Raw genomic sequence first — 19,955 nt, 5'->3', positions numbered from 1 at the left:
TAACTCGTTGGTCTTTATGAACTTCATCTCAATTGTTGGGTCAAGTGGTTGGCATTCTTGTTGAAACTCTTGGTATGGAGACTCTTGAGCTCACCCTTGATACTGGTAATTGGGATCTAAGATGAAGCAATTTTCTGCCTCATGGGGTCCACCACATATCATGCACCATAAGGATTGTGGAGTAGGTGGTGTGCATCTTTAATAAGTGGCTTGACTCATGTTGGCACAAAATCCCTGAGTAGGTTTTCGAGGAACATGGTTGGTGGGGTTCAACATATAACAAGTTTCCACAAAGTGATTCCCACCACAAAATGAGCACCATTGGGGTTGTGATATGACTGCTTCAGATGAGCTTTTTTGAAAATATCCTTGACTAGAGTTGGCAAAATTTGAGAAAGGGAATTGTTGTTCCATTCCTCCATATTCTTGATTCATAATCCAACTCATCTCATAACCCTAAGAAGGTGGGTAGAACGGTGGCATGGCTCCTTGAAATTCATATTCATCCATAAACAAAACAAAAAATAATAATTGTCAATAAAGATTAAAAAAAAATGGATTAGACTCCTAGAATAAAACTTTCACTAATGTTAATACTAAAACCACTTCCCCGGCAACGGCGCCAATTTGATTGCATTATATTTTCAAACAAATAAACTCTGAGTAACGGGTTATCGATCCACAGGGAAGTGGAGTATTAAGCACCAAATACTAATTTATTCTCGAGAAGCTAATCCTAAAGATTATGAGTGAAGGATGCAAATAAATAAATAAATTTAAGCAATGATTCAGGTTTTGAAAACAATAGAGAGAGATAATGAGATTCCTGGGATTCAAGTGTTTAATCACCTAGTACCTAACCTAATGTAATATTAAATATGGGTTTAAACGAGTGTGAGGATGCAAAGTGGTATAGAGCTACTCTCGTAGTCACTAACATTAGTGAATATCCACTCTAGTGGTATAAACACCCAATAAAATAAGAACAAACATCATAATAAATTCCTAACTACTACCATCTCTCGATGTGCAATAATCAATAATTAAACTCCCTAACAAAATTACCCTTTCTCAAGGTGCAACAGTTAGGTGCATTGTCTGTGCCCTAAGTTATGCCCAACTCTCGTTGTGACACAAACAAAACTATGAAGCAAGTAATTCGGGCCCTAAACTACTAGCAACAAGAATGATAAACACAATTGCAACACAAGTAATAAACCCAAATAATAATATATTAAAGAATCTAAGAGCTCAGGCACATAGGTTCATAAACACTTTTACCCCAAAATCTCTAAAGAATTTAGCCAAGCATGGCTATATTATACATAACAAATATATTTAAAGAATTACAAATCATCAAAGAGAGTACAAGAATGAACTAAGCGATTTTCCCAAATCTTCTTAGCTTTCCTCTTGCTTCCCAAGATGACTCGTGGCTCTTGATTTCTCTCCTTGTCTCCACAGATATCTGAATCAATAGTAAAGTTGGAGAAGTTGGAATTTTATAGTTAGAAGCCTAGAACCAATGGAAATAGGAATAATGTGCGAAATTTAACTCAAATTGCATCCAGGGCGAAATTGGAATTTCCCCTATTTTAATTATGAGTTGCGGCCCATTAACCTTTTGAAATTGCTGCCATCATTATGATTAAGAAATTATTGCATTGATCTTGGAATTCAGCATGGCTTCTTTGGATTTTAGTAAATTCAAGCCGCCACTTTCTTTTGTAAAAAGAGCGCCTTTTGCTGTAGCGTTCTCGATGCATCGAGCCTCACTGTTCTCAGCGGAAAATGCTCACTGAAATTTTTGGACGCATCGAACATGTTGTATACGTTCATTTCGGTTCATTTTGACTCTAAATTTGTCCTAAAACTTTTCTTATTATCAATCTTGACCTACAATGGTTCAAAAACACTAATAAACACCGTAAAACATTTAAAACGAGTGTAAACCATAACTAAATAATAAAATAATGGATTATGCAATTAAATTACCATTTTCAAGGAATCGAACCCAACAAATATAATCAAATTCATACTAGAATTGTACACAATTAGGCTCGCATCAACTCCCCCACACTTAAGCTTTTGCTTGTCCTCAAGCAAAACCACGAAATAAATCACAAGTCAAAACATACAAATTACTCCTAGTCTCTATTGCAGAACCTTTCAAACCACCAACCAACTTGCTACAAAACAACAAGCTTCAAGAATCAAATTAGCTTGGCACATAAAATTCATTCTCAAGCCAATAACCAAGCACCAAGAATTTAAAGTGTGTGAGAATCAAGTGTGCACAAATACTCAGTTGAGATTATGCAAAACACGGCTCATGAATGAGATCCCGTAGGCTTGCCCTTCATACTCCCCTAGCTTAAATCTAAGAATGCATGCTAAGATCAAATAGGACTTTATTTAGCTTGTAATGGGGTTACGGGTGATGGCTAACAAAGAAGTGGTATGAAAAAATTAATCAAAAAGAGATAATGTCACAATTATCTTTTCAAAATTTGAAAGAGATGAGGCAATCACAATTCAAGGAGCAAATTTCTTTTAAGAACAAAGCAACTCTATGGAAAGTGGGGATCCAAACTCAAGAACTTTCAATCTTTCTTTCTTTCTTTTCTTTTCTTTTTTTTCTTTGATTCTTTTCTTTGGGTTTCTTTTGAATACAGCAAGACAATTTTAATCCAATCTTTCATGACCCCCACATTTGAACATTTTTATAATAGCCGCTTTTTGGCACAACTCCATAAAACTCTTCTTACAGGAATAATAAAGATAAAAGTTTCATTCTCTCAAAAGGTGGAAGGGAAATATTTGGCAAAGAGCTAATGGTTATAATAACAAGGGTAAATCAAAGGAAAACAATCACAATGAGGGGATAAGTGCTTAGCCCTTATTTAAACAAACGAGAGACACAATGGATAAAAACATATGTCGGGACAGGTTTAAAGGCTATTTCTAAACAAAAATGGCCTAAATCACTTCAAAGCAGGCAAAACTTAGACTTCACTTAGAGAGTAATGAGGCAAGTTCTAGCAAAACACCTATGACCGGATCGGAATCTCACATAAGTCTTCACTAGCAAAGCATAACACACCAGATCAATAATTAATCCAATTATTAAGTGGTTAACAGAGCTATTGGCTAGGGAATAGATCAATTATGTGTTACACCTCAAATCATCAATCACAAATTGAGATACAGCAAGCACCACTAAAACAAACACAAACCAACAAGAGAGAGTACTTGCAATTGAATGCTAAGACAAGTAACCTATTTACCAAAACATATTATATGAGTCATCCAAGCAAACTCAAAAATTTTACAATTATTCCCAAATTATTGACTCCTCCCCCACACTTAAACATTTTCATCGTCCCCGATGCAAAACAAAAGAAAGCAAAACAAGAGAAAAAAAAAGGCAAAAATAACACGAACTAAAAAGCAATAAATAATAAAATAAGACGAAACTAGAAAGTAATAAATAGAAAAGCAATAAAAGATAACATGGGGTGTCTCCCATGAAGCGCTAAGTTTAACGTCGTTAGCTCGACGTTACCTCTCAAGTACTAGTCATCAAAAGATGTGAAATTGAAAATCCCCTTATTTCCATCAATTTTCTCTTCCAAGTATCTCTTCAAATGATATCCATTGATAAATTCCTTCAAGCTCAAATCTACTACTCCAAAATTCATGATTTCACATCTCTTCAAATTAGGCTCCATGCTCATTATTTCCACAAATCCATTCTTGACCCATATATCAAACAAGTATTTCTTTTTAAGCTTTGGATCTAGATAGTATTCTTGATCTCTACTTCTTTTCTCATCTTCATTTTCCTTTTCATTGGAAAGTAAGGGGAATCTTGGATCCTCTTCATGAACCAATAAGAAGGAAGAATCTTTGGACATGAAACTTGGCCTATGCGGGCCTCCACTTTCAAGAACATTGACACCTCCCGGTTTCTAAATTATTCTAAAGTCCCCATTTATGGGGGTGTCATCAACTGAAGGGAATTCCTCATTTTTGCCACAAATTTTCTCATTCTTGAGTTCTTGTTTACTTTGACCATCTTCAAGTTGCACCTTATCACCATTCCATTGTAACTCTACACTTTCTCCCCAACTTGGTGTTTCCATCTCAATGCACTCATCAATAACCTCATCATCATCATTTTCAAGGTCCTCACCATCCTTGGTTTTGGAATCCTTCACAATAAAACAACTGCCATGAAATTCAAAAAACACACTATTTTCTTTAGCGAATTTTTGTACAGATAATAAGGGGAGGGTTAATTTCGGGACATGTAACACGTTAGATAGGAACAACTGTTTTGACATAGAGGGGATCGATGTATGGCCAACCCGTGAGATTACCAAACATGTACCGTTGCCCACCCGGAGCGTATCCGAGCCATTATAGTCCTCTGAGGACGTTATCATGCCGGCGTCGGGAGTGGCATGGGCCGTGGCGCCCGTGTCAGGATACCATGTGTCGGCCGGTGGTACGGGTGTCACCGGGGATTCACAGGAGACGGCCACATGAGATTGCGCGGGTGGTTGCGTCGTGTAGCGTTTATAGTAGTAGGCCGCGGTATGCCCCTGCGATCTGAAAATCTGACAACGCGGTGCACCTCGCTGATTTCGGCCACCGCGATGATTTCAACCACTACGTCCACCACGCCATTGCGATTGCCGACCTTCATCACCGCCACTGTGATTGCCGGAGTGACGACCACCATTGCCACGACCTGCATATAATGCCGTAGGCGAGCTGCTACTGCCACCATCTACGACGAAATCATCCGCCAAAATGAAGTCGGCGACCTGCAGGTGATCCGCCAACTGTGGGAGTGAGACCGGCGCATGGGTAGTGAGGGAAGCTGCATATGCCCTGTATTCCGGACGAAGTCCCCTCAGAACATAGATGTTCTGCTCCGCCATGGATAGCGCCTGTCCGGCCTGCGCAAGGGCTTCAACTAAAAGCTCCACCCTTCCAAGGTAGTCGCCCAGCCTCGCGTTGCCTTACCAGAGCGCTTGAAACTAGCCTAGCAGATTTAAGCACCGTGCCTGCGTATTGGAGCCAAGGGCAGTGCAGATGGATTTCCAGACTTCGGCGGCGGTATTCCGGCCAACCGCAAGATGTAGGACCTCGTCGGACATCGAGGAAATCAACAGGGATCGATTGATCCTGGAGTACCCACGCCTTGTACGCCGGGTTGGGAGTCGGCTCCGTGGTGGTAGCGCCGGAACCAGAGTCGCCGGAGGCGGCAGTGAGCGTGGCTGCCGGACATGGAGTGCTCCCGTCTACAAATCCGATCAAGTCCTGACCTCTAAGAAAGGAAATAAGCTGCGTTCTCCAAAATAAAAAATTCCGTGAGGTGAGTTTCATAGATATGAAGTGGTGGGCGCCTGTAACACCCCAGATTTTTAAGACTTTTTAAAGCTGATAATAAAGGTAGAATCTTATTAAATCCCAGAATATAATACAAGTGTTCGAGGTGCTATGCCACACCTGGGCTAGAGAACCCAGATGCACAGGCTAACTAACTAATATCCTTAAGGTGAGGTTTGAACCCTTACTCATTTGATTATAAACTAAGAGCTTTACCCACTAAGCTATACCCACATTCATGTCTATATTCACATTTGTATGCTAATCATTAAATATTGCACACTTCAAATATAATGAATAAAATTATCCGTACTACATTCTTGTTAGACTAAAATACCATTATACCGTTATTACACCGTTGCTATTTAATTCTAAAGTTTCATAATTGTATCATTATTATCACACACACACACACACACACACACACACACACACACACACACACACACACACACACACACACACATATATATATATATATATATATATATATATATATATATATATATATATATATATATATATATATATATATATATATATATATATATAATTAACTATGATACCTGTTTCCTATTCTTTAATTATCATTTTATTAAAATTATTATATAATTACTTTAATTGTTGATTATATTTTAATTAAATTTTTATGTATATAAATATTATAACAATTAATAATTTTAACTCCTCAAGTCCTCAAATCCCAACTCCAAGTTGTAAGTCCAAGCATTTGGTGTTTTAGTAATTTTTATTTTTCAAATATTAACTATAGATGAATGATTTTTTATTTTGTCATCAACAAAACACTTCAAGTGGCACTTCAAGTGAGTCAACTGAACAACCGGTCAGGCAAAAAAAGAAACGTTCAAATAGTAAACTTTCACCTAAACCGAACCGAATACCGAACCGAAACCGAAACCGAACCGAACTTTTCAAACCGAAACCGAAACCGAAACCGAACTCTATTTTAAACCGAATGGTTTAATTTTTTTAAAACCGAAAAACCGAAACCGAAACCGAAACCAAAAAAAACCAAACCGAAACCCGAAGTGCCCAGCCCTACTCAAAAGCATGAATGTATAAACATGGCACGCCGGCCGAAAAGGAAACTATCTATTTCTACACTCCGAGTTCTAGCGCGCTCCAGTGACTTAATCTTCTGTGCCTGAAAGCCAAATATATCTGTTCAGCGAGAGATGCTGGTAACCCACTCCAACGCGTTGAAATACAATACATATAGAGATATATATAGATATACGAAAACCATTTTGAGCATGAAGATATATCCTACGAACTCTAGCTTTAAAAACCGGGAATGACTCGACAGATAAGGCCAGACACAAGCAACAGTTATAACGAGCATATGTAGTTCACAACAGATAAGGCAGATAAGGCAAGGCATAAACAATGATCATAACCCAACATGAACAATCCCCAATATAAATCCCATAGTCACATCCCCCAAGACACTCGTAATCACAACTCGTCCATGTCACAACACATAACACACTTTGTTGGCGCCACAGGACCAATCGCATGCCCATACATGAGGGTCAGCGCATATAGCTCTGACACGGCCCCGCAGCACCCTGCCCCGTATCGCAACACGGAGGGGTCGATCGCAACCGACCGATGAACCGCAGCTCATCATAGTGTTTGATCACAACCAAACAGTGGACCGCAGCCCAAGAGAATGTCATCTGACCGCAGCCAGGAAAAAGGACGAACCGCAGCTCGTATAGAAACGTTTGATCGCAACCAAACGGTGGACCGCAGCCCAATAGTATCAATCTGACCGCAGCCAGCTTCTGAACCGCAGCTCAGGATAACCAATCCGATCGCAACCGAATTGGGGTAACACCCACACATAACACATAGCAAGCACATGCAACCCATATTACACATTGGGAAGGGGGAGAAAGCGCATAACAAAACCTATGCGTGATCCTTCACATACTAAGAATAGTCCTAAGGGGTTCATACTCCTTCCACCTAGGTCAACGGGATACCAATTCAACTAGCATGCAATATAATAGACTCATAAACCTACGAACGGTACCCGAAACATCAAACTAGACATAGGCACGATAAACGGAGTCCGTTGGGACACCACGGGGAACAAGGGAACATCAAACGGGGAAGCCAGGAACCCAAGGTGGGGAAATTCCAGCGGGTAGCCGGTGGGTGGGGGCCACCCGCCGGCTGCCCGCCGGAAAGTACTGTTCCGGGCAGCGGGTCGCCGGCGGGCAGCTGGCCGCCCGCTGGCTACCCGCTGCCGGGCGGTGTTTCACGGCCGTGGGTAGGTGGCGGGTTCCCTACCCCCCCCCCCCCACTGACTCTTTTCATCACTTTTGCGCCCCGGGAACCATTGTGGAACCCAAAACCATGCTTAGACACCTTACAACGCAATTAACGACAACACGTAGACAATTAGCGGATCAAATACGAGAAACGAACGGCACATAACCTATCATGCTTTTCTAGACATAATCAACACCCAAACATGCAATTTCCCCACCCCACAATCCAAGAATCATAACATACGATACAACCTAGGGTTCTAATCACTTTTATATCAACAAGGATACGATTCGTCTTCTAATTGCAAGATTTGGTAAGAATAACACATAACCATCAAGAGCATCACACAATTATCAAGAACAACACATAATCATCAAGAACTCCATATAATCATTAAGAACTCCATAATTATCAAGAATCTCCCAATATCAAGACTATCAAGATCCCTCATGGGATCATCACATCAGACATCAATAATCATCATCATATCTCGCCAATCACAATAATATGGGGGAAACCCTAAGGGGGAATCATAGCTATGAAAATAGGTTTTGTTGAGACATGGGTTACCTCTTAGCCTTAATTAATTCCTTGGCTATGAAGGATCTTTCTTTAAGCTTTCTTGCTTTCTTGATTTCTCCTAGGGGAATTCTTGGAACTCTTTGGATGGTGAGAGATTATTGTGGTGGGAATTCTAGGTGCCTCCTAAGTTCCCTATTTATATATTTAAGACTCCTAATTAGGGCCTGAATGGTATGGGTTTACTAATTCTATTCCTTATAGGACTAGGGACTTGTTTTAGGGATAAGGGTCCATGGTCCACATTGGACCATATTAATTAAAGCTGATCCTAATCATAATCTGGATAGTAAAAGGCCTACTTCCTTTATTCCTAATAGATAACTAGGTCTAGGATTCCTAATTAGGATCTGAATAGTAAAAGGTTTACTTTCTTTATTCCTAATAGGCTTAAGCCTCTAATTTAGGCAAGGGTCCACGGTTCATGGTGGACCCTATTAATTAATTAAAGGGGAAACCTAACATAATTAAATCATATTTAATTATTATTAGCGGGATTAATTAAATAATTAATCCAGGATTAAGGGTCGTAACACGGGGTGTTACAGCGCCGACCAACGGGTTGGTGTTCACCGGAGTCGAGCCGCCGGCGACGGAAACAGTGCGCTCCGACGAGTTCGATGACATGGGTTAGAGGGGGTAAGGTGTTTGCGGTGGAGGATCGTGTTTAGGCTTATACCATATGAGAATTCAAAATCAATTGATAATCCAACGATAAGATTACATGAGAGTATATCTGAGTATACCTCTAACTACTCCTATCCAACAGGATACAAAGAGAATAATAATAATAATAATAATAATAATAATAATAATAATAATAATAATAATAATAATAATAATAATAATAATAATAATAATAATAATAATAATAATAATAATAATAATAATAATAATAATAATAATAATAATAATAATAATAATAATAATAATAATAATAATAATAATAATAATATAATAATAATAATAATAATAATAATAATAATAATAATAATAATAATAATAATAATAATAATAATAATAATAATAATAATAATAAATAATAATAATAATAATAATAATAATAATAATAATAATAATAATAATAATAATAATAATAATAATAATAATAAATAATAATAATAATAATAATAATAATAATAATAATAATAATAATAATAATAATAAATAATAATAATAATAATAATAATAATAATAATAATAATAATAATAATAATAATAATAATAATAATAATAATAATAATAATAATAATAATAATAATAATAATAATAATAAAATAATAATAATAATAATAATAATAATAATAATAATAATAATAATAATAATAATAATAATAATAATAATAATAATAATAATAATAATAATAATAATAATAATAATAATAATAATAATAATAATAATATAATAATAATAATAATAATAATAATAATAATAATAATAATAATAATAATAATAATAATAATAATAATAATAATAATAATAATAATAATAATAATAATAATAATAATAATAATAATAATAATAATAATAATAATAATAATAATAATAATAATAATAATAATAATAATATATAATAATAATAATAATATAATAATAATAATAATAATAATAATAATAATAATAATAATAATAATAATAATAATAATAATAATAATAATAATATAATAATAATAATAATAATAATAATAATAATAATAATAATAATAATAATAATAATAATAATAATAATAATAAATAATAATAATAATAATAATAATAATAATAATAATAATAATAATAATAATAATAATAATAATAATAATAATAATAATAATAATAATAATAATAATAAATAAATAATAATAATAATATAATAATAATAATAATAATAATAATAATAATAATAATAATAATAATAATAATAATAAATAATAATAATAATAATAATAATAATAATAATAATAATAATAATAATAATAATAATAATAATAATAATAATAATAATAATAATAATAATAATAATAATAATAATAATAATAATAATAATAATAATAATAATAATAATAATAATAATCACACTCTCAACCTCATGACTCTCATTTGGCAAAAACAACTCTTCTAGAACCTCTCCATTAAATGAATCTTGAAGTGGCTCTTGAATTGTCAAATCTTGACATTGAGCCATCTCGTGATCAATTTGAGCTTGTTGCTCCAGAAATTAGGAGTACAATTGCATTAACTCGTTGGTCTTTATGGACTTCATCTCAATTGTTGGGTCAAGTGACTAACATTCTTGTTGAAACTCTTGGTATGGAGACTCTTGAGCTCGCCCTTGATATTGGTAATTGGGGTCCAAGATGAAGCAATTTTTTGCCTCATGAAGTCCACCACATATCATGCACCATAAGGATTGTGGAGTAGGTGGTGTGCATCTTTGATAAGTGGCTTGACTCATGTTTGCACAAAATCCCTAACAACAAAAGAAAAAGAAACAAAAAAATAGATTTATTTAGCAACGGTTTTGAAACTAAAAGCAAACAAAAAGTAACTCATTTTAGTGACGGTTTCAAAACCGCCACAAAATACGTTTTCCATTAATTTCCGCGGTTGTAGAAAATCGTCGCTAAATGCTTCACGACACACTATTTAGTCACGGTTGAATAACCGCCGCTAAACACAATAGTGACAGTTTGTAACCGCCGCTAAATGCCTTATTTGGTGTAGTGTAAGTTCCTGGATCGATGTCATTATATTCTTCAAGAATTGATCAATAATGAATACTCTTAAAAACGAATATATTACATTGATTTATTAAATTCAGGTGAAATTTCATTAAAATAAAAATGTGACATATTTTAAGAACAATCAATATGAAAATTTCAATCCTTGCTTGAAAGTGATGATTATTGTCTCGTTCTTGATCTCAAAGTTGTTGTGGGTTTAAATGTTTTTAATTAAGCAAGTGGTGTGGGTGTCCTAACACGGAAGCTAAGAAAAATTAATAAAACTAGCTAAGAACTGAAATGAGATAAAGTATAAACACAGAAAATTGACTAAATCAACAATTGTAAAATGCTTCTTTTTTTAAGAATAAATTTTATTGATGAAAGCTTACGTGCATATATATGTTACAAATACTGCTTCAGAAAAAAAAAAAAAAAAAAAAAAAAAAAAAAAAAAAAAAAAAAACTGTAATGCTAAGTGTAAGCCTTGAAATACTATTCCATAATGGAATAACTAAGGAAGAGTATAGGAATTGCATTCTATTATTTGGTTCAGAATAAACTTTAGAAATTATATTATAATGTTTGGTTGGTTTAAATAATAGAAATGAAATGTGTTTTAAAACACATAAATGTTAATTACCCTTATAAAAATATGTGGTAGTGGTGGTAGAGTGGTGGTCATGTTGGTGGTGGCGACGGTGGGATTAGCGACGAAATAGGAAATAAATTTAATTGAGGGCAAAATAAAAAATAACAACTTTAAGCTATTCTTGAGAACTCAAGAATATCAAAATACCATGAAACCCAGGAATCTCTATTCCCCTTGCAGGGAAATAGGTCATTCTCAAAAACATTGTTCCGGAAATAGATGTTTTTACGAAACAAACAAATAGGCCTATTACTGAAAATGATATTCCATTCCAAGCCTATTCTGCAAACCAAACGTGCCATTACTGTATTAGTGGTCATAGAATTAGACATCTAGATTTAACTTCCCCAAGCTTAGGGATAAGCGAATATTAGTTAGTTAATTCAACTAATCATCAAGTAATTAGTATATATCAAATGGACACCTCTACTATAAAATATATAAATAATATGAATAATTTCTTATCTCTTGGTTTCCTTAATTCCTATGGTCTAAATATGACAATTTAATGTTGTCCAAAATTTTTTTTTTTAAAACTTGGGAGATCCCAGTTTTGTCAGACTAATCCTAAGTCAATAAGAGCTAGTCGACCAATCAGCCCACTAATCATATCCTAGTCTTCATTTGCAGATCCTAGTCTTGAGTACAAGGGATCCAATCCATTAGCATCCTTCAACCATTTTTTTCATACATGTTTCTCATGGAATTTGAACCCTCGATCAATCAGTCCAATGGTGATATCCTAGTCATGTGCACAAGAAATCCAATCCACTACGTACCATCCTTATACCATTTTTCTCATACATGTTTCCCATTGAATTTGAACCCCGCCACTGCTACCCTCCATCATGATCTCGTTAAATCCTAGTCTTCATGTGCATAAGGGATCCAATAATCCACTAGCATCCTCGGACAATTTTTCCCATACATGTTTTCCATGGAATTTGAACCCCCGCTTCCATTTTTCCCATACATGTTTTTCATGAAATTTGAACCCCACTTCTGCCTTCCGTTTAACATTTAAGTCAACTACGCTAAACCCCCTGTGTTGCACACAAAGAGTCTTCATCACATTTGATCAATTTTTCTTTTAAACATTTTGGGAGAACCCCCACCCTGCGCTGGAGCAAAATTTCCAAAATGACTCTGGCAGTATACAACAAATAGGATTGACCAAAGCATGCATCTATCTCAAAACTTCAAATATAATAAAGCATTGATAATAAGACTGCAACTTAACCTCAAATTCAGATAAGTAATATAATTACAAGAACTGAAGATGGAGACGATTGGACACAATAATTATAAGATCAAAAGAGCGAGATTCAATGGATGAGAGGGGAAAAAACCAAAACATCAAAACAATGTATGTGCTTATGGCGTTACACAATCAAACCCTTTGCACACACCAGAAGGATGTTTGCGCAACCCAAATTTACTAACAACCAAAACAGCACTGCAAAGTTCTTGAATCTTCGCACTTGCTTTTCCAACCTCTCGAGGTTCAGGATTATACTTTTTGAATAATTTATCACACTTCCAAAAATGCTTAAAAAGCGAAAACGCTTGAGATTTTAGTTCTTTAAAGTCTCCCGACCCCGAATTTAGGGCACTCCTGCACCAAGAAACATCAACAATTGCCTCATTGCATTGATCCAAGCATATGGACAGTCGTAGTTGTTGCTTAGGCGTCAAACTTGTTAGATTTAGAAAGGAATTGATCAAATCTTTCATGCTATATACTCTTGGCTCTATTTTATCCAGTATAATTCCGGCTAGGCTCGTGTAATTTGCACCTTTGCTCCGACCATCGGATATTAGTTCTGTCAAACAAAAGCATGGCATCATGGTCTCGAAGCAAACTTTTTTTACTATGTTGGGTTTTGCATATGTAGTAGTGACGACAATGGATGGGAGGCAAATTGTGGCAAAAAAAGACAACAAAAATGGATTTTTAATACAACAAGCCATTTCAATTTCAATTCTTACTGAGGTAGATATGTAGATAGGTTGGGTTCTTATATATAAAAAAAAAAAAGAATATATAAAGCCTGAAGAATAGAAATGCTGTTATGGGCTAAACCCCTTCTTTTGGGTTTTTTGGTAACAGCAAACTTACAATCCTTGACCAAATCAAACTCCCTTGTTTTCATATCTCATTTCACAAGAGATGAAAACTAAAGTTCCAAAATATCATAATTATTATGAAAAAAAAAAAAAAAAAACACTTACATGAATTTCCTCCCATAATTAAGGAAAAAAATTAATTACTGAAATAGCCCCTTGACTATAACAAAATTATTAATTTGATCCTTGACTTTTTTTTTTCTAATTAAGTCTTCAACTTTGAAAATCTTAACCAAGGTTTACCCTCCGGTCAGCTTATAAATTTGTTTAATTTGAGGGTATTGCTGGAATTTCACATCACATACATAATTTCCTCTCTTATTAAGCTGAAGAATTAATTATCGAAATTGTCCCTTCACTATAGAGAAATTACCAATTTGGTCATGAGCAGCCATGGAAGCAACTTGAAATTTTAGCAATACTCTTGAATTAAATAGACGTCGAACGACTTAAAATTGAAGACTTAATTATGAAACAATAGTCAATGACCAAATTGGTAATGTTGTTATAGTCAAGCTAATGGACTATTTCGGTAATTAACTCTAAGGAAAATGTTATTTTCAATCATCGACTATAATAATACTCTAATGAGTAAATTACCGAAATGATCCCTCAATTATTGTGAAATTATGAATTTGGTCCTCGACAATTTTTCTTCCCCAATTACGTCCTCGATTTTGAAAAAGTTAATCATTTTGGTCCTCCGTTCGGTCAGGCGTTAGATTTCCATTAACTTGGAAGGCAATTATGGAATTTCACTTGATAATACCCATTTTCTTTCTTATTTAATTGTTTAACCCTATTTCTACATCAGATTCACGCTTCATCCTCACTACTCTGTCTCTCCGAATCAACGCTCAACACTCACCTCCGACAATGGTTTTGTAGCTATGCAAGGTACGTATGTCAACAGCGAGGAGAGTTCTTGTCATTCAATGGTTTACTATGGCGAGGAAAATCTATATTGTATTGTCAGTGTGGTCAAAGATTGAAGGTACGGACATCATGGACGGATCAAAACCCTGGAAGAAGGTATTGGGATTGTGCACATGAAAATCAAGTGAGTAATACTGATTTTTATTTTTTTTTTTGGGTTTATTGATTTTTTTTTTTGGGTATACTGATTTTTTTATTTTTTATTTGGTATACAAGGGAGGGGTGTTGGTGGTTGTGGATTTGTGAGATGGTTTGACCCTCTAATGTGTTCAAGATCCAAGATGATTATTCCTGGGTTGCTAAGAAGAATAAACCGGAATGAACAAGAAATTGAAGCCCTAAAAGCAAAGATTAGAGACATTGGCAGTGTTAAGGCATCTAATTCCACTGTGAAAACAAAAGTAAAGTGTTTGTGTAGAGTTGTGTTTATTGTATTTGTTTTTGTAACAATGTTAGTGTTTGTTAGTTGGGAGTTCAAGGCTAATAGTGTCGGGGTTAAAAAACTTATTTTAGCTTAATAGTGTTGGAATGTAATGGCCTATGTAGAACTACTATGTGAATGATCTATTGAAGAATGTTAATGAATGCTCAATTTAAGAATGGTCAAAAACTGCCCTGCCAAACTGTGGATGTGGAATGAATGTGCCAAACTGTGAATGGGAATTCATGTGTTTATCATCTGTATTAAACAGAAGCAAAAAACTGCAAAAAGTGTATTCATCAAGTGTTAATTTAGTGTATTCAACATAAGCCAAAAACTGCCAAAATACTCTTGCAAAAAACTGCCTAAATTGTGTATTAAACAATAGTCAAAAAAATGCCAAAAACATATGCCAAAGACTGCCAAAATCAAGTGTATTCAACATTAGCCAATCACTGCCAAAAACTATTGTCAAAAAACTGCCAAAACTAGTGTATTAAACATAAGTCAAAACCTGCCAATAACATAAGCCAAAGACTGCCAAAATCAAGTGTATTCAACATAAGTCAATCAATGCTAAAGACTGCCAAAGACTAGTGTATTCAACATAGGCAGCACTAGTGTATTAAACTGCCTAAACTACTGCCAAAAACATAAGCCAAAATCTGCCAAAAGACTAACATTCTTCCAATCCAACTCTATATCAATTGGGGCATTTTTGTTTCCACCCTGTTTGGTCTTGAGCATCACAGTTGATCTTGTCCTGCACTTCCAGCCAATAACAGTCATTGATTTGGTCATTCCTAATGACTTATGTGTCTTTGATTTGGGTGCCCTAGCTACATTGGATGGAGGATTTGATTCATCAACTTCTTTGCCCTTGCTACCATGGGAAGTAACTTTCATTCCCTCATCAGCTTATATTCCATGGAGTCCTACAATAAGGTAATTCATGTAATCAACAAGATTGAAAATATTTTCTTTCGTAGTCCTACAAGGTTAGGAAATACCTTTCATTTGGGAATTAACATCATCAACAATTGGGTAAATGTTATCTCCTACAATTAATAAAGGATCAACTACAATATAGAAAGAAATTAGAAATTGAACCAGTTTAATAATCTGTGATTTAAAAAAAAAAAACATAGAAAGAAATTAGAAAGTTACCCTGTGTCTCTTCTACTGGAACTGATTCAAATTCCCCAAGTGGGATTTCTTTTGGAGCTGGCAATTGGGAGTCAACATCTTCTACTAGAATTTCAGCTGCCAGTTGGGACTCAACATCATCAGCTGCAAGAATTTGAACATTTGTTGGAAATGGAATTGTTACTGGAAGTTGAACATCTTATGGATATGTATTTGCTGCTGGAAGTGGAACATCTGCAGTTGGAAATGGAATTCCTGCTGGAAGTGGAACATCTGCTACTGGCCTATTTGTTCTCTGCTTATATGTTAATAATGTTATGCTAATTAGATAACAACAGCTTCATGTAAAGGTTAATTTGAATAAAAGTAGTATGTTATTTACCTGAGGGCACCTCCTATTATTATGGCCAATTTGCTTGCAGATTGAGCAATGTAGTGTTACTCGGCTTCTTGAAAGACGAATTCCATCTTTTGTTTGTTCACTTGCAGATTTTTTCCTAAGCTTTCTTGGTCTGTCTGTTTTTTTACTGAACAAAGGAGGTAGTGGGGGATCGGATCTCTATCAGTGTATGGCTATTCTTGAGGCCCAGCCATAGGGTGAATACTACCTGAGTAACCATTCTTATAATTTTCATTTGTGTAGCAATCATCAACAAAGTCATGCAATGGGGCCTTTCCAAATTTGACCCAAAGAGCACAGATAACATGCCTGCAAAGAATGCCAGTGAGCTGCCACTTCCAACATGTCCCAAGTCCAATGTCTACTTGTTGTTGTCCAGTAGCTCCTTCCACTTCAAACAAAACTTCAGCGCTTTGGTATGCGCAATACCCTCTAGCTTGTTTCTCAAAAACAGAAATTTTCTTGCGTATTGCTGGACATATTCTTCCTTACCAGTTGCTTGCCTGCTTTCTACACAGAGTACAAAAAGAAGAGGAGATATCGGATCTCCTTGCAGAATACTCCGGATAGTTATGCTGTGGAAACATGTTCACCATGCGCATGGTGAACACAAAGGTAGATTCATAATTTCTATACTATAGATTCATTTTTTTTTTTTTTGAAAACATACATTCATAATTTTGTTTTTCATTTGTTGTTAACGGGATAGATCTATAATTTCTAAACTGTAGATTCATAATTTCTATACTGTAGATTCATAATATCTATATTGTAGATTCATAATTTCTATACTGTAGATTTATAATTTCTGTACTGTAGATTTATAATTTCTATACTTTAGATTCATAATATATGTAACAACAAATAAAAAAAACAAAATTATGAATCTACGTTTTTAAAAAAAAAAATTATGAATCTACAGTATAGAAATTATGGATCTACCCTTGTGTTCACCATGCGCATGGTGAACACGTTTCCACAGCATAATTTGCGAAATACCGCGCTATGGTCTGAACCAATCAGTCGTCTTGCCATTGCATGCTACTGCCAGTCTGGACGTGCTCACACATGCCATTATGTTCCTCGTCCACTCTTGGTTGAAACCTGCACATTTAAGGGTGGAGATGAAGTTCCATGACAATCTATCATAGGCCTTCTCTAAATCCACTTTGATTATCATCCATCCTTCTTTACCAATCTTAGATTTCATTGAATTCAAAGCTTCTTGATAAACTAGAATGTTGTCAGTGATTTGACTCCCTGGAACAAAACTAGTCTGGTAAGGACCAATCAATTTTCGCATCACAGGTTTAAGTCTCATGGTCATTGCTTTAGTCAGAATCTTATATGAGGTGTTGCACAGCCCAATGTTAAGGATATTTGTGGCTGACATCTTTTGTATATGATTAGTTCTAGTTGCATTCCCGTTGTACCAGAGTTCGACTGGTTGTTACAACAATCTGCTAACTACCTGCTATCTTCTCTCCCTTGTATGCTATTTAAAGCTGATTGTTTACATCAATAATATCAGTTAAGTTCATAATCTATTACCCAATAAGCCAAAATTAGCTAATGAGTTCAGGGCTGGGAACTAAGGATGCATTTTGTTCAAACATTGGATTCATAAATATAATTAAAATTAAATACTTGGTAACTGTAATGGGTTTAAGCTATGTGTCTTTTTTGGTAGTAAAAGGAATTGAAATAAAAATAAATAAATAAATAAATAAATATATATATATATATATATATATATATATATATATATATATTATAACACAATATCTAATAAATGAATCCCCATCCTCGGTCAAATATTTTATCAAACTAGTTTTTTTTTTTTTTTGGAATAAGGATCAAATTGGCCACTGAACGTAACCTGAAAATGCAATTAGGCCACTGAACGAAAAAAAAAAAAAAAGTGCAATTAAGCCACTGAACACTCAAAAAACGTGCAATTAAGCCACTGAACACTCCAAATGTATGCAATTTCACCTGATAGCAGGTTACCATCATTTTTAGCAGGTTACCTACTTACGTGACAAGTGAGTTGGCATTTTTAATAATTTTTAATAATAAATTTAAAAAAAAATTGGAAAAAAATTAAATAAAATAAAACTAAAATGAAGGGGTGGCTAGCAGCCACACCGTCGTTTTTTTTTTTTAAATTAAAAATTTATTATTAAAAATTATTTAAAAAATTATTAAAAATGTCATCTCAGCTGCCACGTAAGCAGGTAATCTGCTAAAATTGATGGTAACCTGCTATCAGGTGAAATTGCATACATTTCGAGTGTTCAGTGGCCTAATTGCACCTTTTTTCGTTCACTGACCTAATTGCATTTTCTGGTTTCGTTCCGTGGTCAATTTGAATCTTATTCCTTTTTTTTTTTTTTAAACAATGGACAAACTAGTATAATTCACAATATTTAAGTAAAAACACTTACATATTAAACTTTTAATCTTATCTTTATCAATTCTCAATAACAATGGAAATGTCAAATATAATATTTGAATAGTTTTTTTGCAAATGAGAACATCAATACAAAATTACAAAATAAAACACATCCATACTACCTATTTACTACTACTACTACAATGTTAAAATATAGGAATGAGGCTGGGCAAGGAGTATCCATGTCCCCGTCCTTTATTAGGAATTGAAAACATTTTTCTTCCTCGCTCCGTTCTCATAATTTATTCTCTATCCCCGTCCCCATTAGGAAAAAGATTGAAAATTTCTGGATGGAGAAAATTGACATTCCTAAATCCTAAATAGGTGTGGACCCATTCATGCCTGAGTCATGAGCAAAGGCGCAAAAAGCGCAAATTATGCCATGGAATCGTGTTCACCGAGAATGGTGAATACAAGGCAAAACGACGTCGTTTTTAGGCCAAAAAAAAAAATTTCACGGATGTGGAGTTAACGGCGCGCGTTTGATCAAATTATGAATTTTCTGTTATGAGATTATGAATTTTCATAAAATTCATAATCTCATAACAGAAAATTCATAATCGCATAACAGAAAATTCATAATCTCACAACTGAAAATTCATAATCTCATAACAGAAAATTAATAATCTTATAACAGAAAATTCATAATCTCATAGTTCCAAAGTGAATGTGTAGGCTTGGTTCCAAAGTGAATGTGCAGGCATGGATTCATAATTTATAAATGTCCGTGATTTCGGACGGGAATATGTAGGCATGGTTCCAAAGTGAATGTGCAGGCATGAATTCATAATTTATGAATGTCCGAAATTATGAATGTAATGAAAATTCATAATCT

General features: G+C 34.5%; 1 protein-coding gene and 1 long non-coding RNA gene across 2 annotated transcripts; both read left to right on the top strand.

Moving 5' to 3' along the window:
- The first annotated feature begins 14,577 nt into the window (after nucleotides 1-14,577).
- Nucleotides 14,578-15,308, top strand: LOC109164132. The gene is made up of 2 exons (XR_002051392.1): nucleotides 14,578-14,822; nucleotides 14,915-15,308. It is a non-coding gene; the product is annotated as an uncharacterized LOC109164132 (long non-coding RNA).
- Nucleotides 15,309-15,822: 514 nt separating this feature from the next.
- Nucleotides 15,823-17,803, top strand: LOC109164060. Its single transcript, XM_019312814.1, has 4 exons — nucleotides 15,823-16,064; nucleotides 16,909-17,081; nucleotides 17,161-17,242; nucleotides 17,648-17,803. Exons 1-4 carry the CDS (start codon nucleotides 16,008-16,010, stop codon nucleotides 17,801-17,803), a joined length of 468 nt encoding a protein of 155 aa, XP_019168359.1. The 5' UTR covers nucleotides 15,823-16,007.
- Nucleotides 17,804-19,955: the final 2,152 nt, after the last annotated feature.

This window comes from Ipomoea nil, unplaced genomic scaffold, assembly GCF_001879475.1.
Source record: "Ipomoea nil cultivar Tokyo-kokei standard unplaced genomic scaffold, Asagao_1.1 scaffold3056, whole genome shotgun sequence".
NCBI classification, from domain to species: domain Eukaryota; kingdom Viridiplantae; phylum Streptophyta; class Magnoliopsida; order Solanales; family Convolvulaceae; genus Ipomoea; species Ipomoea nil.
This window is presented reverse-complemented; position numbering and strand designations above follow the sequence as displayed.

Bases quoted from the DNA above. Each gene is read 5' to 3' on its own strand.
- LOC109164060 (XM_019312814.1), top strand. From the start codon at position 16,008: ATGGGAAGTAACTTTCATTCCCTCATCAGCTTATATTCCATGGAGTCC. The intron at 16,065-16,908 runs GTAATTCATGTA...TCATTTGTGTAG, and splicing joins CCATGGAGTCCTACAATAAG to CAATCATCAACAAAGTCATG. The intron at 17,082-17,160 runs GTATGCGCAATA...CTTCCTTACCAG, and splicing joins AACAAAACTTCAGCGCTTTG to TTGCTTGCCTGCTTTCTACA.